Source organism: Babylonia areolata, chromosome 23 (genome assembly GCF_041734735.1).
Source record: "Babylonia areolata isolate BAREFJ2019XMU chromosome 23, ASM4173473v1, whole genome shotgun sequence".
NCBI lineage: Eukaryota > Metazoa > Mollusca > Gastropoda > Neogastropoda > Buccinidae > Babylonia > Babylonia areolata.
This window is the reverse complement of record NC_134898.1, coordinates 3409148-3434147: the sequence shown is the minus strand read 5'-3', so window position 1 is coordinate 3434147 and position 25000 is coordinate 3409148. Positions and strand designations below refer to the sequence as shown.

General features: G+C 47.1%; 1 protein-coding gene across 3 annotated transcripts in view; it reads right to left on the bottom strand.

Moving 5' to 3' along the window:
• Positions 1–25000, bottom strand: part of LOC143297992 (protein kinase C-binding protein NELL1-like) — a 155916-nt gene that overhangs the window by 56504 nt on the left and 74412 nt on the right. For all 3 annotated transcript variants that reach the window (XM_076610630.1, XM_076610632.1, XM_076610633.1), the window contains exon 4: positions 3567–3717. In XM_076610630.1, coding sequence (XP_076466745.1) covers positions 3567–3717 — 151 coding nt within the window. The remainder of the gene's footprint in view (positions 1–3566; positions 3718–25000) is intronic.

Sequence of the window (25000 nt, the reverse complement as noted above, 5' to 3'; positions counted from 1 at the left end):
TGATTAAGAAAGTGAGAGAGAGAGAGGGGGGGGGAGAGAGAGCGGGGAGGAGAAAGAGAGAGGGGAAGAGAGAGAGGGGAGGAGAAAGGGAGAGGGGGAGAGAGAGAGAGGAGAAAGAGAGGGGGAGAGGCAGAGAGAGGGGGTGGAGAAAGAGAGAGGCGAGAGAGAGGGAGGAGAAAGAGAGGGGGAGAGAGAGAGAGAGGGATGGGAAGAGAGGGAAAGAGGGAGAGAGAGAGGGGTGGGGAGAAAGAGAAAGAGAGAGGGGGAGAGAGATAGAGGGAGGGAAAGAGAGGGAGAGAGGGGGAGAGAGAGGGGTGGAGAGAAAGATGGAGCAAGAGGGGAAGAGAGAGAGGGAGGGAGAAAGAGAGTGAAAGGGAGAGAGAGGGAAAGAAAGAAAGGGAGAGAGAGGGAGAGAAAGAGAAAGCGAGAGAGAGCGGGAGAGAAAGCGAGAGGTAGAGAGAAAAATAAAGAGTGAGGGAGAGAGAAAGAGATACAGAGAGAAACACACACACACACACACACACACACACACACACACACACACACAGGCACACAGACACAGAGACAGAGAGAGAGAGAGAGAGAGAGAGAGAGAGAGAGAGAGAGAGAGAGAGAGAGAGAGAGAGAGAGAGAGAGACAGGTAGAAAGAAAGAGTCAGTCCCTTATCCCCTAACCTACTTCCCTGACATGTTCCCTGCGATAAATGCACCTCGAGTGACCCATCATTGTATGGTGGTGTACAGTGTTGTCGTGTCGTGTCGTGTCGTGTTGTACTGTGTCGTATTGTGTTGTGTTGTATTGTATTGTACTGGTTTGTGTTGTAGGAGAAAGAAAAAAGTCAGTTGGTCAGCTGAGTACAGTGGTCAGCACAACACAGAAGCCAGCCCAGGACCTCAGACATGGGACACCCGTGACGACAAAGCTTCTCAGTGACAGGACGGGGGGTGGGGGGGGGGGAGGGAGGAGGAGGTAAGAAGGACAAGGGAGGAGGAGGGGTGGGAGAGGAGGAGGAGGGGGGGGGGGGGGAGGAGGAGGAGGCCAATTGCTGCTGCACTAAATCGATCCCAGGATTGGCGAAGTAAACCAAAAGATCAAAGAGACCGCGCACAGATCGAAGCAAATCAATCACAGGCTCAGACGGTCTTAGGGACAAATTGATCAGCTACAGTACTACTGGTTGGGGTGACAGGTCGATAGACCCACCTCCATCTCCCAAACAACCCACCCCCCCCCTACACCCCATGCCCCCTTTCCTTCCATCTGTCGTCAGAATATGACTGGTGGCCCAGTTCCAAATTATTGCAAGGTTGGCAGTTTTGTGTGGGGTCGTGATAGACTTTTGGCTACGACAGTGAATATTGCTAGTGGCCTAGTTCCAAACTATTGCAAGGTTGGCAGTTTTGTGTGGGGTCGTGATAGACTGTTGGCTACGACAGTGAATATTGCTAGTGGCCTAGTTCCAAACTATTGCAAGGTTGGCTGTTTTGTGTAGGGTCGTGATAGACTTTTGGCTACGACAGTGAATATTGCTAGTGGCCTAGTTCCAAACTATCGCAAGGTTGGCTGTTTTGTGTAGGGTCGTGATAGACTTTTGGCTACGACAGTGAATATTGCTAGTGGCCTAGTTCTAAACTGGTGCAAGGTTGGCAGTTTTGTGTGGGGTCGTGATAGAGTTTTGGCTACGACAGTGAATATTGCTAGTGGCCTAGTTCCAAAATGGTGCAAGGTTGGCAGTTTTGTGTAGGGTCGTGATAGACTTTTGGCGACGACAGTGAATATTGCTAGTGGCCTAGTTCCAAAATGGTGCAAGGTTGGCTGTTTTGCGTGCTCGTGATAGACTGTTGGCTACGACAGTGAATATTGCTAGTGGCCTAGTTCCAAACTGGTGCAAGGTTGGCTGTTTTGTGTGGGGTCGTGATAGACTGTTGGCTACGACAGTGAATATTGCTAGTGGCCTAGTTCCAAACTAGTGCAAGGTTGGCAGTTTTGTGTAGGGTCGTGATAGACTGTTGGCTACGACAGTGAATATTGCTAGTGGCCTAGTTCCAAAATGGTGCAAGGTTGGCAGTTTTGTGTGGGGTCGTGATAGACTTTTGGCTGCGACCGTGACAAGTGCCTTCTTTACTGCTTGATCATCAAAATCACAGTGAGTGATGACAGGGAAGCGAGAGATGACAGAAGAGAAAACAGACAGAAAAGTCACTGGAGCAATTACACACACACACACACACACACACACACACACACGCACACACACACAACACACACACACACACAAAGTTTAACAAATACAAACATTTGATCAATAAAGATCTTGTCCAGCTATATTGAGGAAAACAGACAAAGAACTGTGTGTGAATGAATGTGCAACAAAGTTGGAAAATGAGACAAGGAGTAAAGAGAAAAGAAATCAGTATGCATGAATGTAAAATCGTGCATAAAAAAACGTAAAGTGGGGAGAAAACAGAGGTTGGAGCGCCTCAGCATGAATTCAGCACGTTATTTACGAGCGAGCGCGCGCGCGCGCGCGTGTGTATGTGTGTGTACGTGTGTGTTTGAGAGAGAGACAGACAGAGACAGAGACAGAAACGGAGAGATAGAGACAGAGAGACAGAGAGGCTGCTGGACACGAATTCAACACGTGATTGTCGATTATTGAAATAAGCATTGAAAGAGAGAGAGAGTGTGTGCTTGTACATGAATTCAGCAAGTGCTTTGCGATTAATTTGTTTGTATAATGACCATTCAGAGAGAGAGAGAGAGAGAGAGAGAGAGATATTCTGAACGTTGAGTGCGTGATTTACGATTCTTTTGTGCATTGGCAACTGAGAGTGACTGTGTGAAAGAGACAGGATGGGAGAGAGAGAGACAGACAGAGAGAGACAAAGAGGTTCTGAAAATTACTTCAGCACATGATTTACTATTCTCTTGTGAGTGTAATGACAATTGAGAGAGTGAGTAGGTGAGTAAATGAGACAGGGGAAATCACAAGAAGGAAAAACAAAACACACTTTGCTGCACAACACTAAGAGACAATAACAGCTGAGTAGCCGACAGACCTACCTGCACAGGAAAGAAGAGAATGATAATTATGATACTGCCAGAGTGGCTGACAGTCCTACCTGTACACGGAAGAAAAAAATGATATGATACTGCCAGAGTGGCTGACAGTCCTACCTGTACACGGAAGAAAAACATGATATGATACTGCCAGAGTGGCTGACAGTCCTAACTGTACACGGAAGAAAAACATGATATGATACTGCCAGAGTGGCTGACAGTCCTAACTGTACACGGAAGAAGAGAATGATAATTATGATACTGCCAGAATGGCTGACAGTCCTACCTGTACACGGAAGAAAAACATGATATGATTTTACCAGAGTGGCTGACAGTCCTACCTGTACACGGAAGAAGAAAATGATATGATACTGCCAGAGTGGCTGACAGTTCTACCTGTACACGGAAGAAGAAAATGATATGATTTTGCCAGAGTGGCTGACAGACCTACCTGTACACGGAAGAAGAAAATGATATGATACTGCCAGAGTGGCTGACACACTTACCTGTACACGGAAGAAGAAAATGATATGATACTGCCAGAGTCGCCAAGCTCCTGGCGGATGGTGGCTAGGAACGTGACGTCATCGCCAGACTCCCACAGTCGCCGCGCCGCCAGCGCCGTGGCTTCCGGCACTGCTACGTGACGTGTCGCCGCTGAAACACATACGTCACAAAGGGGCTTGGCCTCACCGTCTGCGTCAAGGTCAAGGTTTTGGTTTGGTTTGGTTTGGTTTGTGGTGGTGGTGGTGGTGGAGTTTTATTTTTATTTTATTTTTTATTTTTTCATTTTTTATCTTGCAAATATCCAGATTTCTTCCCCTCCATTCCTCTCTGTGACTGGCGGAGTGAACGTCACGTTGTGGACACTACTCATTCCGTCTTGAAGGAAAAAAAGGTTGATATTGCCATTATTTTTCTTATTATTTTATCTGCGGTTAGATCGACAGTCAAGTTGTCGTTTTCAGTGTCGTGTGACTGAAGTGTGCAATTTGTGTAGAAACAGTATGTAGGTATATGCAAGAAACTTCACAAATCAGAATCAAAAGTTTTAAATTACTAATATATTGTTTCGATGAGCGTTCTTCTTCTTCTGCGTTCACTCGAATGCACACGAGTGGGCTTTTACGTGTATGACCGTTTTTACCCCGCCATGTAGGCAGCCATACTCTGTTTTCGGGGGTGTGCATGCTGGGTATGTTCTTGTTTCCATAACCCACCGAACGCTGACATGGATTACAGGATCTTTAACGTGCGTATTTGATCTTCTGCTTGCATATACACACGAAGGGGGTTCAGGCACTAGCATGTCTGCACATATGTTGACCTGGGAGATCGTAAAAATCTCCACCCTTTACCCACCAGGCGCCGTCACCGTGATTCGAACCCAGGACTCTCAGATTGACAGTCCAACGCTTTAACCACTCGGCTATTGCGCCCGTCGATGAGCGTTTTTCAAGACTTGTCGCACCTCGTCCGTGTTGACGTAGTCCTTTTTTTAAAATTTAATTATTAATAAAAAATTTCTCCCACATGTATTCAGAATGAGGGACCCAATTCCAAGGAAAACAAGCCATATCCACATTTTTTCCCTCAAAACGGAATGAGCAGTGTTCTCAACAAGGCGTGGACGTTCACTCCGTCAGTCACACAGTCGAAGGGAAGAAATGTGGATGTTGCCGAAAATAGCATGCAAGTTTTCGTTTGGCAAAAACATTGTTTTTATTTCAAACATTTCACAGCACACCATACTAATAGATGATGTCTGACAACAAACGAATCATATACGTCATGTCTAAAAACAAGAACATCTCGGGTATATGAAGAACGTCTTCACAGCAAGAAATGTATACATGACTATGGTAATACGAAACCATAAGATGATTTCAGTGTCTGTGTTTGTTTTGAAAATGCAACGGACTCCACACGATTAAATACCGTTATACATCACAGCCTTTATTGTGCTCTGTGTGTGTGTGTGTGTGTGAATAGAATAGAATAGAATACTTTTTATTGCCATAAAACCTTAAAGTTTATAAGACACAATGAAACATAAACATGAGCATATTAAGAAGAGAAACATTCATGAACAAATTTCGCCAACCTTGGCTGTATTTCTGTTAGAAGGATCAATTCACTAGGCTTTGCATTTGGACGACATATATCGATTAGGAATCTGTGTCTAAGTATTGTACTTTACACAATTGTCTAAAAGGTGAATCTCATCTTCGAAACTGTTACAAGTATCACACGGTCTTTGTTCTTTCGGTGTATTTTTATATCTTCCCTGTTCGATTTGTAAGTCATGGGCGCTGATTCGTAACATGGTCAGTGCTTTCCTGTGCTGTGTATTTGCTGTATTCTTTAAATACGGTTCAATACGTGTGTGTGTGAATGCGTGCGTATGTGTGATGAACAACATAACAGCGTTTCAACACGCATCAGCTATGAAACAAAAGCAACCACTGAGAGAATGCATATAATTATTATATCACACCATATTCCATGTTTTCATTCAAAGTCAACTTTTTTTTTTTCCTTGTTAAGTTTTTCGCTTAACTTTGGTGAAGTTCATGTGTGTGTCAGACACGACTGTGCGCAAGGAGACTGTGTTGTGTGAGTGATGAGCCTGTTGGATACAAATATAACGTCCAATCGGATTAACAAACATGGATTTATTGTATTGTATTGTATTGTATTGTATTATATTGTATCCTGTTGTAAGAAAAACAGCAGTGTAAAAAGTAATACACGAAGCATTCTTTCAGTGATAAACGACCAGAAGACACAGTTAAGACAGAAACAGGCAGACCGGAAGAGGGTTACACGCACGTGCACCCAGTATTGGAGTGACCTGGTTGTTGGTTCTCTTTTTGGTTGTTCTTTGTGTGTGTGTGTGTGTGTGTGTGTGTGTGTGTGTGTGTGTGTGTGTGTGTGTGTGTGTGTGTGTGTGTGTGTGTGTGTGTGTGTGTGTGTGTGTGTGTTTGCTTGTGTGTTTTTTTTTAGACTTGGCAAACTAAATTCATCTTAAAAAAGACTTGTCTTGATAGCATATATCAATTTTTAAAATACTTTTTTTTTAACTGCCATTGCGTACTGATTCAGTTGGATGTTGTAGTTGTTGTTTTGTTGTTGTTTTAACTTGTAAATCACGTCAAACACACACACATAGAGACACACAAACACACACACACACACACACACACACACAACACAAACACACACCACACACACACACACACACACACACACACACACACACACCACAAAGCCCACTACTACTCAGCGTACGAACATCCACAGCACGGGTCACTGAATAGAACAAGCTCAATTTCAAGCTTCCTGGCCGAATTCTGAACAACAAGAAGAACACACATGACACACTGCTATCACAGTAGTGCTGCCTGTACAAGGTCCACAAAAGACATCAGACACCGCAGCACCCAATATGGGTCTGTCCTCTGCCTCTCAATGGAACGGAGGTCCACAAAGACACCGCCGGGCCACATCAATGGCGGACCGGGCGGCATACTCACACGACGGTCAGACACAACATGCCGATATGACGGTGGAACGGGATGGGGAAGGGTAGGTGAGGGGAGGTGGAGGGAGGTGAAGGGGAGGAGTGGGTTGTGAAGGTGGTGGTGGGGTGGGGGAGGGGGGTGGAAGCGGAACTCACATTTCAACACTTCTGAGCGAACTCAGATTATCTCTCGACGACTGAGACTTGGCTTGGAATTGGTTTGTCTTTCAGTTGACGTCCGCCTAGAGTGTTCTTTTAGCATTCATTTATTTGTTGATCAATGTATGTATATATATATATATATATATATATATATATATATATATATATATATATATATATATATACTTATTCATTTATTGAATGACTGAGAGACTGAATGATAGTTTTAAACCACAAAACTTTTTTCTTCTTTCACTGGCACAATCAACTGATAATAATAACAACAATAATAATAATAATAATAAGCAGTAGTAGTGGTAGTAGTAGTTTATTCACATGGCGCCAAATCGAATAATTTTGCTCTAAGCGCTTCACAATGAAATATTTCCAATAAAAATACATAACACATTACACCATCGAATGGGATACACACATTGACCACAGCCAGGCAGATACAGACATGGTCATTGGTCAGACAGACACAGTATAACGATACAGACAGAGGAACAGACAGACACAGAGGTCTGACGATACAGACAGAGGAACAGACAGACACAGAGGTATGACGATACAGACAGAGTGAACGGACAGACAGACACAGAGGTATGACGATACAGACAGAGGAACAGACAGACACAGAGGTATGACGATACAGACAGATGAACGGACAGACAGACACAGAGGTATGACAGTACATACAGAGGAACAGACAGACACAGAGATATGACGATACAGACATGGTCATTGGTCAGACAGACACAGAGGTATGACATTACAGACAGAGGAACAGACAGACACAGAGGTGTGACGATACAGACAGAGGAACAGACAGACAGACACAGAGGTGTGACGATACAGACAGAGGAACAGACAGAAACAGAGGTGTGACGATACAGACAGAGGAACAGACAGACAGACACAGAGGTGTGACGATACAGACATGGTCATTGGTCAGACAGACACAGTATGACGATACAGACATGGTCATTGGTCAGACAGACACACAGGTTTGACGATACAGACAGAGGAACAGACAGACACAGAGGTATGACGATACAGACAGAGGAACAGACAGACACAGAGATATGACGATACAGACAGAGGAACAGACAGACACAGAGGTATGACGATACAGACAGAGGAACAGGCAGACAGACACACAGGTATGACGATACATACAGAAGAACAGACAGGCACACAGGTTTGACGATAAATACAGAAGAACAGACAGGCACACAGGTTTGACGACTATACAGACAGAGGAACGGACAGACAGCGAAGAGCAGATACGGAAGGTAAGGGAGGCCACTCTGGGCTACAGTGACGGGTGATCGGAGAGCAACCTCCCCAGAATGTCCCTGTGAGGGTGTAGGTCCCTGATCCAGGCCTCAGCTATCTCACTTTGATGTGATTTCCTTTTGCACCCCTCCCCCCCCCCCCCAGCTCGCTGTTCCCCCACCACCCCTTCCCCTCCTCCTCTGTTGCTAATTTTAGCTGCAGTGGTGGGCTAGGGGGAGAGGGTGTGGGCGGTCTGTCTCGGTTCTTCTCCCCGTGATAAGATGGCACGGGTATTTCATTCACCGTTATGCTCGCAGGCCTTGCTTCAGGTGTGACTTTCCAGGTGTTCCGTTTCACCCTCTCCTCCCCATCCCATCTTCACTACCCCCCCCCCCCCCCCCCCTCCTTTCCAACTCCCCGCCCCTCTCCCACACCCCATGGTGCTACCGATGAACGGAACGAACTGTGTGCTTCAGGAAGACACAGGGTCCAACCAAGGGAAGGAATAGAAGGCCTCCCGGCAGCCACCACCACCACCAACTAACCAACATATGGAGTTAGCGTGCTCCCTGTTTTGTGCGTCTTTCTTTGCTTGGGTTTGTGGGCGGCCCAAAGAGCAGGGTTCACTGCCCCACACACACCACAACACATGCACACTCGTCAGGTCCCTTCAACATTTACACAGTTATTCTGGCAGACATCTGCGTCGCATTGTGGGTCTCGGTACTTTACTTGTTTGCTTCCCGCTTTCTGCTGCCTGGCTGGCTGGCTGGTGAGTGAAGGCGTCACGGCGTGCGGACCAGTCCATATACGCTGGGGCGAAAATACACCACGGAGTCAGAGACACAGAGCTACAACCAGGCCAACGGATGAGGGACTGGGCTGGGAAGGCCGCATTGGTTGAACGTTGGCAGATGGTTGACGTACTGTACGCATCCAGCTAAAGGGTTTGGTCAGGTCCTGAGTGTCGTCACGCCCATTATCTCGCTGTGTGACCATAGTCATTTCCCCCTGTGTCCCCAGTGTGTGTGTGTGTGTGTGTGTGTGTGTGTGTGTGTGTGTGTGTGTGTGTGTGTGTGTGTGTGTGTGACAGAGAGAGAGAAAAAAGAGAGACAGAGGGGGGAGGGAGAGAGAGAGAGAGAGAGAGAGAGAGAGAGAGAGAGAGAGAGAGAGAGAGAGAGAGAGAGAGAGAGAATCTTTGTTTGACGTCTATTCACTGGGAATATCATTTGACGGATGACACGTGTGTGTGTGCGTGCGTGCGTGCGTGCGTGCGCGCGCGTGTGTGTGTGTGTGTGTTATAGATTTGACTGTATCCCTTTTGTTTCTCTTCTTCTCACGGCATTCCTTTGACGGCCTCATCATTTTTAATCAACGATTCGTTTTCTATTTCAGATTTCGTTTTGTTTCATACAGACTCTCAAACACACACACACACACACACACACACACACACACACACACACACACACACACACGGACTCTCAAAGACACACACACACACACACACACACACACAGCTTTCGAGTTAGAGCTTAGGGGGGTGGGGGTGGGGGGGAGGGGGGTGTACGGGGGAGAGGAAAAGTGGACATCGCCGATGTTTCAGCCTAAAATATACAGTTATTAATTTGTGTGTAAACTATAGTTGTAGGTTTTCAAAACAAAACAAAACAAAACAAAAAAAACAACAACAACAACCAAAAAACAACAGAGACAGTGGCTGCATCTACCGTTGTTTGTAATTAAAAAAACAAACAAAAACAAAACAACAACAAAAGAACACAAAAACCACAGTATCATTTCACTATGACCCTAAGAAGCAAACTGTATACCCCCCCTCCCCCCCCCCCCTGCCCCCTTGCATGCACATATTTCACAGTGAAACTTTTCATAGAGCTGTGGGCTGTGTCTTGGTGGATAAAGCATAAGGAGGTGTGTGTGTGTGTGTGTGTGTGTGTGTGTGTGTGTGTGTGTGTGTGTGTGTGTGTGTGTGAGGGGCGTGGGGTGGGGTGTGGGGGGTTAAGGTGCCAAATGGTCCTTAACTTTTCGCGAACCCTGTACTGTACACGGGCTGGTGATGAGAGGTGTGCAGGCAGCCTGTGTCTGAACCCCAGCTGATTCATCACCACCTCCCACTCCTCCCCCAACCCATTTCCACTGCCCTCATCACATCCATTCACTTCTGTTCTCCCCATTCCTCCCCTCAAACACCCCCCCCCTCTCTCTCTCTCTCTCTCTCTCTCTCTCTCCAGATTCTCTCTCGCTGGTTCTACTCCGGCGGCCCAAAAGAAAAAGAACACACACACACACACACACATACAAATCGGAACCACTACAAGACCCACAGGTGTATACACGCTCTCTCATGGGCAATACAATGACCAGCCCCGGAACTTATTATTTTTTTACCTGTACAGCACAGCTTCCAGACGACTGACTGGTAAAGTGCAGACTTGGCAAAAGATCAGCAACACTGACGGCTGGGGAGGACGGGAGTGGTCGGGGTGAGGGGGGGGGGGAGCAGGGGGTAGACGTTGGAGGGGTGGGGGGTTGGGGGTGGGGGGGATAAGGAATGGTAATGTAGGAGAAAGAAGTTGATGAAAGAGAGTGGGGGAGGAGGGGGAGGGGGGGAGAGATGGGGCATGAGTGGAGAAAGAAGGTGCGTTGGGATAGACAGAGAGAGAGAGAGACAGACAGACAGAGAGAGAGAGAGACAGACAGACAGACAGAGAGAGGGAGAGACAGACAGACAGAGAGAGGGAGAGACAGACAGACAGACAGAGAGAGGGAGGGAGAGAGAGAGACAGACAGACAGACAGAGGGAGAGAGAGACAGAGATGGGGAGAGAGAGAGAGGAAGAGAGAGAAAGGGAGAGAGAGAGAGGGGTGAGAGAGAGAGAGAGAGAGAGAGAGAGAAAGAAAGAAAGAAACAGACAGAAAGACAAAACAGACCGACAGACAGAGAGGGAGGGGGGAGAGAGAGACAGACAGACAGACAGATAGAGAGACAGACAGAGAGAGACAGACAGACAGAGACGCAGAGAGACAGACAGACAGAGACACAGAGAGACAGACAGACAGAGAGACAGACAGATACAGAGAGAGGAAGCGAGGAAGAGAGGGGTCGTCAAGTGGCCCACACAGCTCTGAAGAGCCAGCAGGAACTCAGCCTTGTTTTCTCAACAGGTTCGAAAAGCGAGAGACCGGTGGTGGTGAATGAAGCTGAATTGACGGGATTGTCTGCTCCTTCCTCTCCTCCTTCCCCCTTCTCTCTTCCACACTCCACCCTCTCCACTGCCCTCCCCCAACCCCAAACTCCACCCCCACCCACTACCGATAGAATGAAAGAAGCAGGTAGGAAATAAAAGAAAGAAGAGAGAGAGAGGCAGAGAGAGAGAGAGAGGGGTACAGAGAGAGAGAGATGGAAAGCGAGAGGGGATAAAAAAAGAAGCAGAAAACAAGAAAGAGGGGGCGTTGGAAAGGAGGGTGGTGTGGTTTTAGGGAAGGGGTGGGGATGGGGTTTGAGAGCTGGTTGGGGGTGAGGGGGTTGGGGTGGGGGGGAGGAGGAGGAGGCTGAGCTGAAAATACGTTTCCGTAAAGGTCGGTTCTTGACCTTATTCCGGCCTTGTCTGCGCACCTACTTACCTCACCTCGCTTCGGAGTCTCTCCACCTCCACTCCTCCCCTATCCTACCCCCACTCCACCACCACCCCATCTATTTTCATTGTCTATCTTTATTAATTGGTGTAACGTATATCCTGTTAGTCAAGTATCAAGAGGAGTATTTTGTTTTAAACGAGGCACACGCACACACACTCCACGCCAACAGACACACACACACACACACACACACACACACACACACACAATTGTGCAGGACCCGTTGCCAAGACAGTGGCAATTCTTCACAATGTCTGGCGCTCATCTCGCAAGGAGCCTCCTGCAGACACACTGCCTCCTTGCCAAAAAAAGAAAGAAAAAAAAAACTGCCTCTGTGTATAACGGGTGGGAGTCTGGGTGTATAACGGGGTGGGAGTCTGCTGGGTGGGGATGAAAGGATTTGGGGCACGAGCACTGACAAGCCGTTGATGGCAACGGGAGATGGTGGGGGTGGAGGGAGGGGGGCATGAATGGGCGGATGGTGGTGGTGGTGGGGGTGGGGGTGGGTGGGGGGGGGGGGTTAAGGACGAGTAGTAACGAGGCGGGCGGATGGGGGTGGTGAGCATGATAAACAAAAAGGCAAAGACCTCTTATCTATAGTAGGATTTCCGGTCCCACCTCTAGCAGGTAAGCTCGAACCTGTTTTCTCCACATGGTTAAAACAAAAAAAGAAAAGAAAAGAAAAAAAAAAGAGGTTCGTACATCTGCGGGTCAAGACGATTTCATGCAAGATAAATTTCAACAGAGTGCTTGTTACGTGCGATTCCAGCTGTTGTGTTGCCAGTACGGGTGAGTGGGGGTGGGGGGTGGGGGGTTGAAATCAGTGGGGGAGGGAGTAAGGGGGTGTCAGGGACAACGATCATATCGCAATGGTGTCTTCTGGTGATAAAAATGGAAACATTCCTCATTCTTCTTCCCTTTTTTTTCTTCTTCTTTTTCTTTCTTTGCTATCCCCCAAATGTCTTGCAGTTACCAAGCACAGGGGGAGATAAATCAAACTAACAAGATCCGTGACGAAACAAACAGATAAAGGAATGAGGGGAGGTAACGGGGCAAAAACGTTAAAGAAAGATAGATAAAAACGTAAGCAAGCAAAAAGAAATCATTGGGTCTAGATTCCTGCACGAACAACAGGAAGTCGTTCTTGTCTTCAACTGTTTCCTGCAAAGAGTGCCACCCTTTTCATGTTTTTAATTTCTGTCTTTAATTAAAAGAAAATGTGGGTTGGGGATCTGGAGGGTTTCGATTTCAGTTTCAGTTTCAGTTTCTTAAGGAGGCGTCACTGCGTTCGGACAGATCCTTAATCGCAAAACTACATTTGCTAAGGAAATGTCTGACCGACAGCGTAACCCAGCGTGCTTGAAATATGTGTAGGAGATTTGAGATGGGCGCAGAATTGAGGGGGAAACAACCCTGCAGAAGAGATATCTTACCTGGCGTGAATCACAAATGTTGGACGTACAGGGAACACACACACACACACACACACACACACACACACACACACACACACACACAGTGTGGCCTGATTCCCCGCCCCTGCCTTCCACATTCGTTCCCTTCCTCCGCTGCACAAGAGGCCACATCTGACCTCAAGACCCCTCCAACCAACAGACAGCAGTGACCTCCTCCACACACCCCCCCCCCCACCCCCCCTTCCCCATGCCTCCATACACCACTCCAGAGCACACAGTGTAAATCTATCTGTTGGTTTACAAGTCGCTATGCCCACCACCCCCAAACCTCCAAACCACCCCCACCCTCCCCCTCCCCCGCCGCACACCCCCTTCTACCTACCCTTGCTGACCTTTGCCCTTTTCACACGTCTGAACCTCCTCTCCAATCAAGATCGATATGTCAGTGAGTGCACTCTCTCTCTCTTTCTCTCTCTCTCTCCCCTTTCTCCGCCTCTCTCCCTCCCCCCCTCTCTTCCTCTCCCTCCTCCATCTCTCTCCCTCTCTCTCATGCCTCCTCTCTCTCTCTCCTCTCCCTCTCCTCTCTCCCCTCCCCCCTTCCCCCCCCACCCCCCTCTCTCTGTGCCAAGGCAGGGTGAGGTATTTGTTGGATGTTTTCAGACAACACAGACGGCCAGTTCCATCCAAAGATCTGAGGGGAGCTGCCTCGTCTATCCAGCCTTCTTCCCCCTGACTCAGCACTCTGCAGCTATGTATGGAGGAGGTCCTTCATCCCCCTGCCCACAGCACACTCTGGGCCTCTACCTCCCCCCCCCCCCCCCCCCCCCCCCCCCCCCCCATTCCCCTCCCCCCACCCCCATTCATTCATTCATGTTTTACTCGTGGGCGTGTCCTCCCCCACCCCCTCTTTTTCATCTCTTTCTCTCTGTCTTTCTCTCTCTCTCTCTCTCTGTCTCTTTATATTCTGTTCTGAGTTCTCTCTCTCTCTCTCTCTCTCTCTCTCTCTCTCTCTCTCCCCCCCCCCCTCTCTCTCTCTCTCTCAATCAAAGTGTGAAATTCAGACTGTTTCAGTCTGTTCTTGTAAAAAGTCTTTCTTCGTACAGATTCCATACGCAAGCCAGAGATATATTTAAAGTGAGAAGAAGAAGAAGAAGAAGAAGAAGACGAAGAAGAAGAAGAAGAAGACGAAGAAGAAGAGGAAGAAGAAGAAAAAAAGAAGAAGAAGAGGAAGAAGAGGAAGAAGAAGGAGAGAGAGAGAGAGAGAGAGAGAGAGAGATTAACGATAATGATCATTTGTATAAACGCACGCGGACAACTGTATGTGTGTGTGTGTGTGTGTGTGTGTGTGTGTGTGTGTGTGTGTGTGTGTGTGTGTGTGTGTGTGTGTGTGTGTGTGTGTGTGTGTGTGTGTGTGCGAGCCCGCGCGCGCACGCGTCGTCAATGCACAAGCATGGGACAGGTTATGCCACATCATGAACAGCGCAGTGGGCAGTTCTTTGAAGTTCACCCAAACTGGAGACTCCTCAGCTTACCGCCTTTAACTGGATTAAAGTCATGGTTTCCCTTCTTTGGTTTCTTTTCCTTTTTCTTCTTTGATCGCTTACCTTGTGGCCTCCTGCTGGTTGTTGCTGTGAGGACTGTTGGCCGTGATAGTTCACAGCGAGGAATGTTCCATGTGATCATTTATGTCAACGCACTCTCCTTCACATCCCTGAACTTTGTGGAGAGCCTTGACCACTTCTGTGCGGCGTCCCAATGACCCTCACAGAGTTCAGGAAGAAGAAGAAGAAGAATGTTCGTATGAACTATCACAAGCAAAAGAGGAAGAAATATCTTCACATAAATCTTCAAAGAGAGAGAGAGAGAGAGAGAGAGAGAGAGAGAGGGGTGAGGGGGGAAGGGGAGAAAGAGAGACAGAGATAGAGAAATGGAAGCGAACTGTACATATGCTAACTTTTTTTTTTTTTTTGAGATTCAGAGAAGGCGACATAGAGAGATCGACGGAAAAGGAGTCAGACAGACAGACAGACAGAAAACAAACCGAGGCAGACATATTTCATCTTGCATAATCAACGAGTCTTCAGTATCCGCTATTATTGATCGTAAGTATTCGTTAAACGACTAATTAAAGTATATCCATTCGGATTTTAACTGATAACATATCACCTGAGTCGATGTCATTCTCTTATGCAAACAATAGTCCCTGTGAAGCTTCGAACAGACGCTTGCCTAGCGTTCTGAGACAAAAGAGACTCGCAGAGAAAGGCCCAAAGCCAGACAGACCGTCCAGTGTCAGACTTCACCTGTGCGCATTGCAGGAAGGACTGTGCCACCTGTCCAGCCACACCCGACACTGTATCAATCACCACCCACAGTACAGCTATAAGTGACTCATGTACTGACCTGTCCAGCCACACCCGACACTGTATCAATCACCACCCACAGTACAGCTATAAGTGACTCCTGTACTGACCTGTCCAGCCACACCCGACACTGTATCAATCACCACCCACAGTACAGCTATAAGTGACTCCTGTACTGACCTGTCCAGCCACACCCGACACTGTATCAATCACCACCCACAGTACAGCTATAAGTGACTCCTGTACTGACCTGTCCAGCCACACCCGACACTGTATCAATCACCACCCACAGTACAGCTATAAGTGACTCCTGTACTGACCTGTCCAGCCACACCCGACACTGTATCAATCACCACCCACAGTACAGCTATAAGTGACTCCTGTACTGACCTGTCCAGCCACACCCGACACTGTATCAATCACCACCCAGAGTACAGCTCCACAGTCTTCTGAGAACCAAGGTTTACTGTGTGTGCGTGGTTTTAGTCCATGTTGAATGAATGAAGGTTGGAAGGAGGGTAATACATTAGACATACATGCTTTTTTTCACCCAGTCCTCGAAAGCAAACTAAAAAAATAAAATAAAATAATAATAATAAAATTTTTTTTAAAAAAACGAAAAGAAAAGAAACAAAGAAAAACAGAAACATAGATTAAAAAAAGGGGGAGGGGGTGGGGGGAGGGGGGGGGGGGGGGGTAGAGCAGAAGTGGGCAAACGAAATATTTCAAGGAAAAAATCTACATCAAAGATGAGAAGAAGAAAAAGAGGACAGACAGACAAACATACATTTATCCAGACACACAGAGGATTGCTCGCTTATCTACACATTAACATTCATGGGGAATGCAGGACTTACATTCATCGTCCAACAGGGAGTCTTCGCCTTCACCAAGGGAGGTCAGCCAATAAGGACGGACACACACACACACACACACACACACACACACACACACACACACACACACACACTGGTCATCCGAGTCGTAAGAGACACTGACTTATCTGACCACAGTGCGGGCCCCACACAACTCTGCTGACCTCTCACCCCTGACCTCGTCCGACCAGGGCCGTGCCGGTGAAAACGGACAGCCCCAAACAGCCTGTGTCCTGAGCTGGCCACAGCGCTGTGTTTGTTTGGTGTTAGGAAGTTCCTTAGTCTTTGGAATCAGCGTCCCCCCAAAACGGAGTATGGCTGCCTACATGTCGGGGTAAAAACGATCACACACGTTACAAGCCCTCTCGTGCACACACGAGTAAACGTGGGAGTTGCAGCTCACGAACGAAGAAGGACTCAGCGTAGACAAAAGGGAAATTATTTACGCTAAATAAACTTAGCGCTTCTAAGACCTCTCATGCAATCCGGACCAGGTCTTTTACCAGACCAACATGCACCAGGTCGTCTACCACACCAACATGCACCAGGTCTTTTACCAGACCAGCATGCACCAGGTCTGTTACCACACCAACATGCACCAGGCCTTCTACCAGACCAATATGCACCAGGCCTTCTACCAGACCAATATGCACCAGGCCTTCTACCAGACCAATATGCACCAGGCCTTCTACCAGACCAATATGCACCAGGCCTTCTGCCAGACCAATATGCACCAGGCCTTCTGCCAGACCAATATGCACCAGGCCTTCTACCAGACCAATATGCACCAGGCCTTCTACCAGACCAATATGCACCAGGCCTTCTACCAGACCAATATGCACCAGGCCTTCTACCAGACCAATATGCACCAGGCCTTCTACCAGATCAACATGCCAGACGTCCATGTGTGACATAGACATTCGGAACCAGGAACTAAGGCCCTTAAGCACGTGCGCTGAGTGCTTGCTGCACACGGGACCTCGAGTTTATTGTATCCTTCCCACGAATGAGTAGCGTCCAGACAACCACTCAAGGTATAGTGGAGGGGGAGAAAATATTGGCCAGGACTGAGCTGTACAGAGATATACAGACAGCCTGGACTGCAATGGTCCCACGGCCAGACCACCTCTCAAGGTCCTGTGGAAGGCGAGAGAAGATACTGGCGATTGCCGAGATGTACGGAGATTTACAATGTACGCTGCAATGGTCCTTCTCTCTGGCGATGAGAACGACTGACCATTTGCTCCACACCACACGGCCTCTGACCCCCCCCCCCCCCCCCCCCCACACACACACACTTCTCTCTCTGTCTCTCTCTCTCTCTCTCCCGCTATATACACGGGGTCAGACCAGGGCAGAGAAGAGATGTACGAAAGATAATCATCAGTCTGGGACTTGGTTCGGAGGAAAAGAGAGGACGTGACTCTCTCTCTCTCTCTCTCTCTCTCTCTCTCTCTCTCTCTGTGTGTGTGTGTGTGTGTGTGTGTGTGTGTGTGTGTGTGTGTGTGTGTGTGTGTGTGTGTGTGTGTCCATCTCTCTCATTTCTGAATATTCTATATATTCATTTCTCTCTTTCTGCCAATGTTGTATCTTTGATTTAATGCTTTTGACTGAAAAACATGCACCCTCTTCACCTACGAATTCTCTCTCTCTCTCTCTCTCTCTCTCTCTCTCTCCTGTATCTCTTTATCGAACATTTATTTCATTTATTTCTCTCTTTGCGTTATTGTATATCTAAGTTGATACTCTTGACTGAAAAAAACTTAAGAACTTTGAGTTAATGCAAATATTATGTCAAAAGTACTCTCTCTCTCACTCTCTCTGGACAGTTGATGCATTGTCCACATGCCTGGGTGCAAAATTCTACTAAGTGTCTTGAGACGTTTTGGATACCCTTGAAAAACTCTAAAGGAGATACGGGATTGTGAATTCAGAATGCCCAGATGTCTGGGACTACGTCGATGACGGTACGTGGTAGCTTTCAAGGAAGTAGGGGAGGGAATACCCAACAAATACAAAACAACCCTTCAGAGAAACATCCATTGTTCTACAAAAGAAGGAAACATTCTTGAAAAATGATATTCAACAGAATTTTGAGAAAATTTCTAAGGCTTTGGAGTCTGCCACTGGTCCTTAAGATTCCCACTAGCTTTTTAGAACTTCCAACAACTTTCAATGCAGCTAACAAAAGGGATTGATAAACAGTAACGGGTTTTGAGACTTTTAACCAGACCTTTACAAGTTTCAGATGTTGCTGGAAAATTCACAAAAGCCTGGTGATCTCCCGGTGGATCCTAGCATTTTAAAACGTCCTCGTCCATTTCCAAATACCCTGGAACACCCATCCCGCTTTGGAAATGCCCTGAGGGCACAAAGTCTCTTCTTTTTCTTCCCCCCCCCCCCCCCCTGCCCCCCCTCCCCCTTCCTCCCTCACTCTCACCCCTTCGAAAAAAAACAAAACAAAAAAAAAACCGGCCCTGAAACTTCCATACTTTCAGATATCGCAGACTCCATTCTCATGTCTCAATTCCGGGCTTATTTTGAAAACATCCACTTGGCTTTGGACACCTTGTGGCTTCTGGAATTTCCGGAAGCCCTAAATTCCGAAAGCTTTTCTATTTATTTCTAATTTCCTCTTTTTCCTTTAACTTTCGAGGCTTGAAAGCAAATCAAAGTAACCGTCTGGAAACGACTTCCGGTGAGTGGAACACCTGCCGCAAGGTGTTAGTGACATCGTTCACCCACACGTCAGCACCAACCTTCATTCAACTCATAAAACTGATCAGACCTTCAGGAGGTGGTCCAATTTCCAATTTGAAACAAATGAGGGAGGGGGTGGGTGGGGCGGGGTGGGGGGTGGGGGTGAGCGAGAGAGTGAAGGGTGGTGGGAGAGAGACATACAGAGACAGACAGACAGAGAGAGAATCTGCTCGGTGTGTGAAAGATCAACATTTTTGCAGTTGTATCAACAAAGCCAAAGACCTGGCACAGACATTCTCGCATTCCTCTCTCTCTCTCTCTCTCTCTCTCTGTGACTCTCTCTCAACCCCCCCCCCCACCCCCTCTCTCTCTCTCTTTCTTTCACAATCCCTCATACCTACACTCCTCCCTCCTTTCGGCATGCAGACGATACCTCCACCTTCTCTCTCTCTCTCTCTCTCTCTCTCTCTCTCTCTCTCTCTTTCTATCTCTCTCTCCCCCCTCTCTCTCCCTTCTCTCTCTCTTTCTTTCCCACTCCCTCACACCCAGAGGTCCCCCTCCTCCGCCTCTACATTCCACCCCTTCCTCCTTTCGGCATGCAGACGATACTTCCACCTCTTCTCTCTCTCTCTCTCTCTCTCTCTCTCTCTCTCTCTCTCTCTCCCTCTCACCCAGTTCCTTATTTTTCCTCCCACCCAATCCGGCACAAGCCGAGAAGCTGCCAACCACAATTTCAGTGCCGACAGGACAAAAACTTTCCATGCTGACGAGTCTGAAGTTCCAGCCTTTCGCACTGTAGGGCAAATACAAGGGGAGAACTAGGACGCAAACAACCAGCGAAACAAAGACAGGATAGTAATAAGAAAACGATTTGTATGTGTATTTCTTTCTTTTTTTTTTATCACAACAGATTTCTCTGTGTGAAATTCAGGCTGCTCTCCCCAGGGAGAGTGCGTCGCTACACTAAAGAGCCACACTTTTTTGTATTTTTTTTTCCTGCGTGCAGTTTTATTTGTTTTTCCTGTCCAAGTGGATTTTTTCTACAGAATTTCGCCAGGAATAACCTTTTTGTTGCCGTGGGTTCTTTTACGTGCGCTAAGTGCATGCTGCACACGGGACCTCGGTTTATCGGCTCATCCGAATGACTAGCGTCCAGACTACCCACTCAAGGTCTAGTGGTGGGGGAGAAAATATCGGCGGCTGAGTCGTTATTCGAACCAGCGTGCTCAGATTCTCTGGCGTGTTCAAGATTCAAGGCGTGTTAACAACCAACTGGCTAAGCGATACCACGCTGGTTTCTTTTTACTGCCCTGGTTTTATACTGATTCAAGGCACTTTGAAATCTGGTCCTTTATATTGATTTAAGGCACTTTGAAATCTGGTCCTTTATATTGATTTAAGGCACTTTGAAACGCGGTCCTTTATATTGATTTAAGGCACTTTGAAATCCGGTCCTTTATATTGATTCAAGGCACTTTGAAATCCGGTCCTTTATATTGATTAAAGGCACTCTGAAATCCGGTCCTTTATATTGATTAAAGGCACTTTGAAATCCGGTCCTTTATATTGATTAAAGGCACTTTGAAATCTGGTGCTTTATATTGATTTAAGGCACTTTGAAATCTGGTCCTTTATATTGATTTAAGGCACTTTGAAATCTGGTCCTTTATATTGATTTAAGGCACTTTGAAATCTGGTCCTTTATATTGATATAAGGCACTTTTAAATCTGGTCCTTTATATTGATTTAAGGCATTTTAGAAATCCGGTCAATTATATTGATTCAAGGCACTTTGAAATCCGGTCAATTATATTGATTTAAGGCACTTTGAAATCTGGTCCTTTATAATGATTTAAGGCACTTTGAAATCTGGTCCTTTATAATGATTTAAGGCACTTTGAAATCCGGTCCTTTATATTGATTTAAGGCACTTTGAAATCTGGTCCTCTATACTGATTTAAGGCACTTTGAAATCCGGTCCTTTATAATGATTTAAGGCACTTTGAAATCTGGTCCTTTATACTGATTTAAGGCACTTTGAAATCTGGTCAATTAAATTGATTTAAGGCACTTTGAAATCTGGTCCTTTATATAGATTTAAGGCACTTTGAAATCTGGTCCTTTATATTGATTTAAGGCACTTTGAAATCTGGTCAATTAAATTGATTTAAGGCACTTTGAAATCTGGTCCTTTATATAGATTTAAGGCACTTTGAAATCTGGTCCTTTATATTGATTTAAGGCACTTTGAAATGCGGTCCTTTATATTGATTTAAGGCACTTTGAAATGCGATCCTTTATATTTCCTACATCAAAGAATTTTAAAGCGAAATATGTAGGAACTGGCTCAGCTAAAACAAAGAAAAAAAAAAAAGCAATGTGTGACAGCGACAAAAATTATCAATATCCCCCCCCCCCCCCCCATGCCCCAGATATTCATTTTCTCATCAGCTTCACCATCACTGCCACCATCATCATCATCTTTGATGTTTGATTAGTTTGGTGTGTGAGACAACCGATCACACAGACTAATCACCCTCGTTGTCCCCATCATCGTCATCATTAAAACCTACACAGTGGTTTCCCTCGTAATCATTGTAACTACTGCCGATACCTTTTGTTTGTTTGATAACACAATTAATTAACCGAGTAAAAAAAAAAAAAAAAAAAGGTTTGTACTTCTGTACAGCGGTTTCTTTGACGGTAAAAAAAAAAACGTATTAATTTTTATTATACTTTTAGTCAGCTAGTTAGTTGGTCAGTCATTCACTTTGTTAGTCGGCTGGTTAGTTATCTAGTCAGTTAGTCCGTCAGTCGGTTTCTTTGTTGGTCACTTAGCAAGTGCCTCAGTTATATAGTTGGTTGGTTTTATCTGTTAGTTGGTTGGTTGGTTGGTTAGGTGGTTAACTCATTCTACCCAACAGCTACAAGTCTCCTGGACCAGCGCTACATGAGACCACTGCAGAAAAAAAAAAAAAAACCAGGATGGTTCACTAAAACGGCGAAAAACGATGGAGAAACGTTGATTTAATCATTAGAAGAAAGCTTCCTTTTTCATGTTTCCAGAATCCGTAAACGGTTCAGTTAAGAAAGTCAGCTGTATCCAGCAAGAATAAACTAAATTAGAACGGTGTGTTGGTACAAGAATACTCGTTCCTGGTCCCCAGGGGAAGTAATCATGGTACGAGGTAACTCTCGAGTGGAATGAGTTAAGTTACAAAGCTTCCAAAGACAAGGCGCCCTCCAGAAATTCTCGGCACGAGCATGCCAAAGAGCCGCTACACCTGTCATGTTGATAATTGTTATGGCGATGATCATTACTCTTCGTTATTAGTCACGGCCACGTTCACGATACTCGTGACGACGACAATAAAGAGGGTAACGAAGACGACGAGAGCCTTCATTAGGTCCGGGCCCCCCATCATCGCTGTAGCCATGATGACGATGATTACAATAACGATCATTTCAGGCCCTTGGCATTTCGTCCCTTGCCAAGCGGCTCCCGACTGCACTGTTGCTGTTGTTGTTGCAGCGCCTGCCCGTAATTCCAAGGGCTCTGATTCTCTTGTTGCACCAGCTTCCTCCAGCCCCCTTCTTGTTCCCCCCCACCTCCTCCTCCACCACCCCCTTAGCCCCCCCCCACCTCCTCCTCCACCACCCCCTTAGCCCCCCCCCCCCTCCAACCCACTCCTCCTGCTACCCCTTGCACCACGAACTACCAGTGCTCATCTCTCACTGACATTTTACAGTGTGCAGCTCCTGCAAGCAATGTGGAGGGGAGGGGGGTGAGGTGAAGTGGAGGAGGGGGTGTTGCAGGAAGGAGTGGTGGGGGTGGGGTGGTAATGCCATGATCCAACAGGTTGCAGGTAAGGCGCCAGTGGCGGGGAATGAGGGAATGGGGGTGTGGGGGTGGTGGAGGGGGATCCAACTGCACCAGTCTGTGCCAAGCTGAGGCAGCTTTTCGCTTTCTGCTGAGGCGTCATCGCTTTTTGCTTCTGGGATGAGTGTTTGGTTTTGTTGATTTTTTTTTTACTGCAGCATCCACGCCAGATCGTTCTGCTCCTCTGTGTCTATGTCTGTCTGTGTCTATGTCTGTCTGTCTGTGTCTGCCTCTTTGTTTGTCTCTAGCCAACAGGTAAATGCTTTTCTGGAAGAGCCTAATGGACGCAAATCGTACTGAAATTTTATAGATATGTTCGATCAGAGTGCTAGCATGAGGAGGGGGAGGAACAGCAAGGCAGATGAACAGAATGTGGAGGAGGAGACCTAAAACAGGAGGGGGAGGAGAAAGCGAGCAGCTTCTTCATGAATCGAATCAGGGTACTGGACATTCACACGCTCACACAAGTTCATCAACGATCCGAATAGTTTGTAATACTTTTTTTCTGGATCAGTATTGACAGTATTGAGTGTAATCAATGGACAAAGACAACTTTGTTTTTTAACAAAGAAAGTAATTCGAAAAAATTATACCTAAAAATCACCACCAAACATATGCTGACGAAGGTGAACAGAATCACTCAGAGTAACCCATGTCGTTGGCAGGTTGGGTATAACGACCTACTGGCTCTCATTGGTCTTGGTCTAGTCAGTCCCTGCACAGCGCTGACGTAGAAAGTAGCGCGCGCGCGCGCGCGCGCACACACACACACACACACACACTCACACGGACCCCTGGACCCATAGAGTTCCGGCACCTACAAGCGATACATCACAACGACCTCTGTTCCACGGCGTCCCGGGGGGTGGTGTGTGGTGGGGCGGTGTGTGGTGGGGTGGTGTGTGGTGGGGTGCCCGTGCAGTCAGGACACGCTGCTTCGTAACCTGCCCTCCCCCCCCCTCCCCGCACCCCCTCCCCCCGCCCACCTTTATCGGCCCCATCAATCTCCATTGAACCAAACGACTTCGCCGCAAGCCCACATAAGAAATTGTACCGTCAGCTTGGCGATAACACACCGTGACTCAAAAAAAGAAAGAGGCGTTATAAATAAGGACAGCGAGGTGATTTCATGACTGGGCTTATCGCCTCCTCGGTGAAGCAACACGACTTGCAGCCACGGGAAGTAAAATAGGATCCTGGTACCAACACCCCGGCGGATACCTGTGGGTATTCTTACCCCCCTTTGAACGTGGCGCCACTGCACTCACGGTGCTTTTCTTCGACTGGGGGTGTGGGGGGAAGGGGCTTACTTGCGTTCATAGCCAGAAAAAAATAACAAAACTGTACACTCAAGAAAGAGATGCTAATTACAAGGCAGTTATCGGATTTTCATTGTTTGTTCTCTCGGTCAAAAAACAGGGAAAACTGGCCCCGAAAGAGGTCGATATCTCTTTGGTCTGATTGCCGTTGTTGAACGGCTAACGCCCATTCGAGGAATGTAGGTGACGGGAGTTCAAAACTAGGGCTTTGGCAGCACGCTGCTCGGCACTGTATCCTTGTTCTGCAATGAATCACGCCACACAGTGTGTGTAGACTTGCGTTGTGTGAGTGTGTAAGAGAGAGAGAGAGAGAGAGAGAGAGAGAGAGAGAGCTGGAGAGAGAAAGAGAAAGAAAGGGAGAGAGAGAGGGGGGGGAGAGAGAGAGTTGACGGGGGAGGGGAGGCAGACAGATGTCCAGAAAGGAGGACAGAAGAAAACTCAGAAAGAGAGTAAGAGAGAGATGAGAAAGAGACAGAGACAGACAGACAAAGAAACTGGGAGAGACAGAGAGAGAGAGAGATACAGAGAGGCAGAGACTGAGAGAGACAGAGAGAGAGAGAGAGAGCTCCTGGGAAGAAAGCGAGAGACAGAGGACTGGGAGAAAGAGAGACAGACAAAGTCAGTCACAGAGAGAGAAAGAGAGGGGGGCGATGGGGCAAGGGGGCAGGCGGACAGACAAAAACAGAGGGAAACAGCTGAGAAACAGAACAACAGAAAGCAGAGACAGAAAGCGACAGAGTTAAAGAGAGAGAGGGGGGGGGGGGAA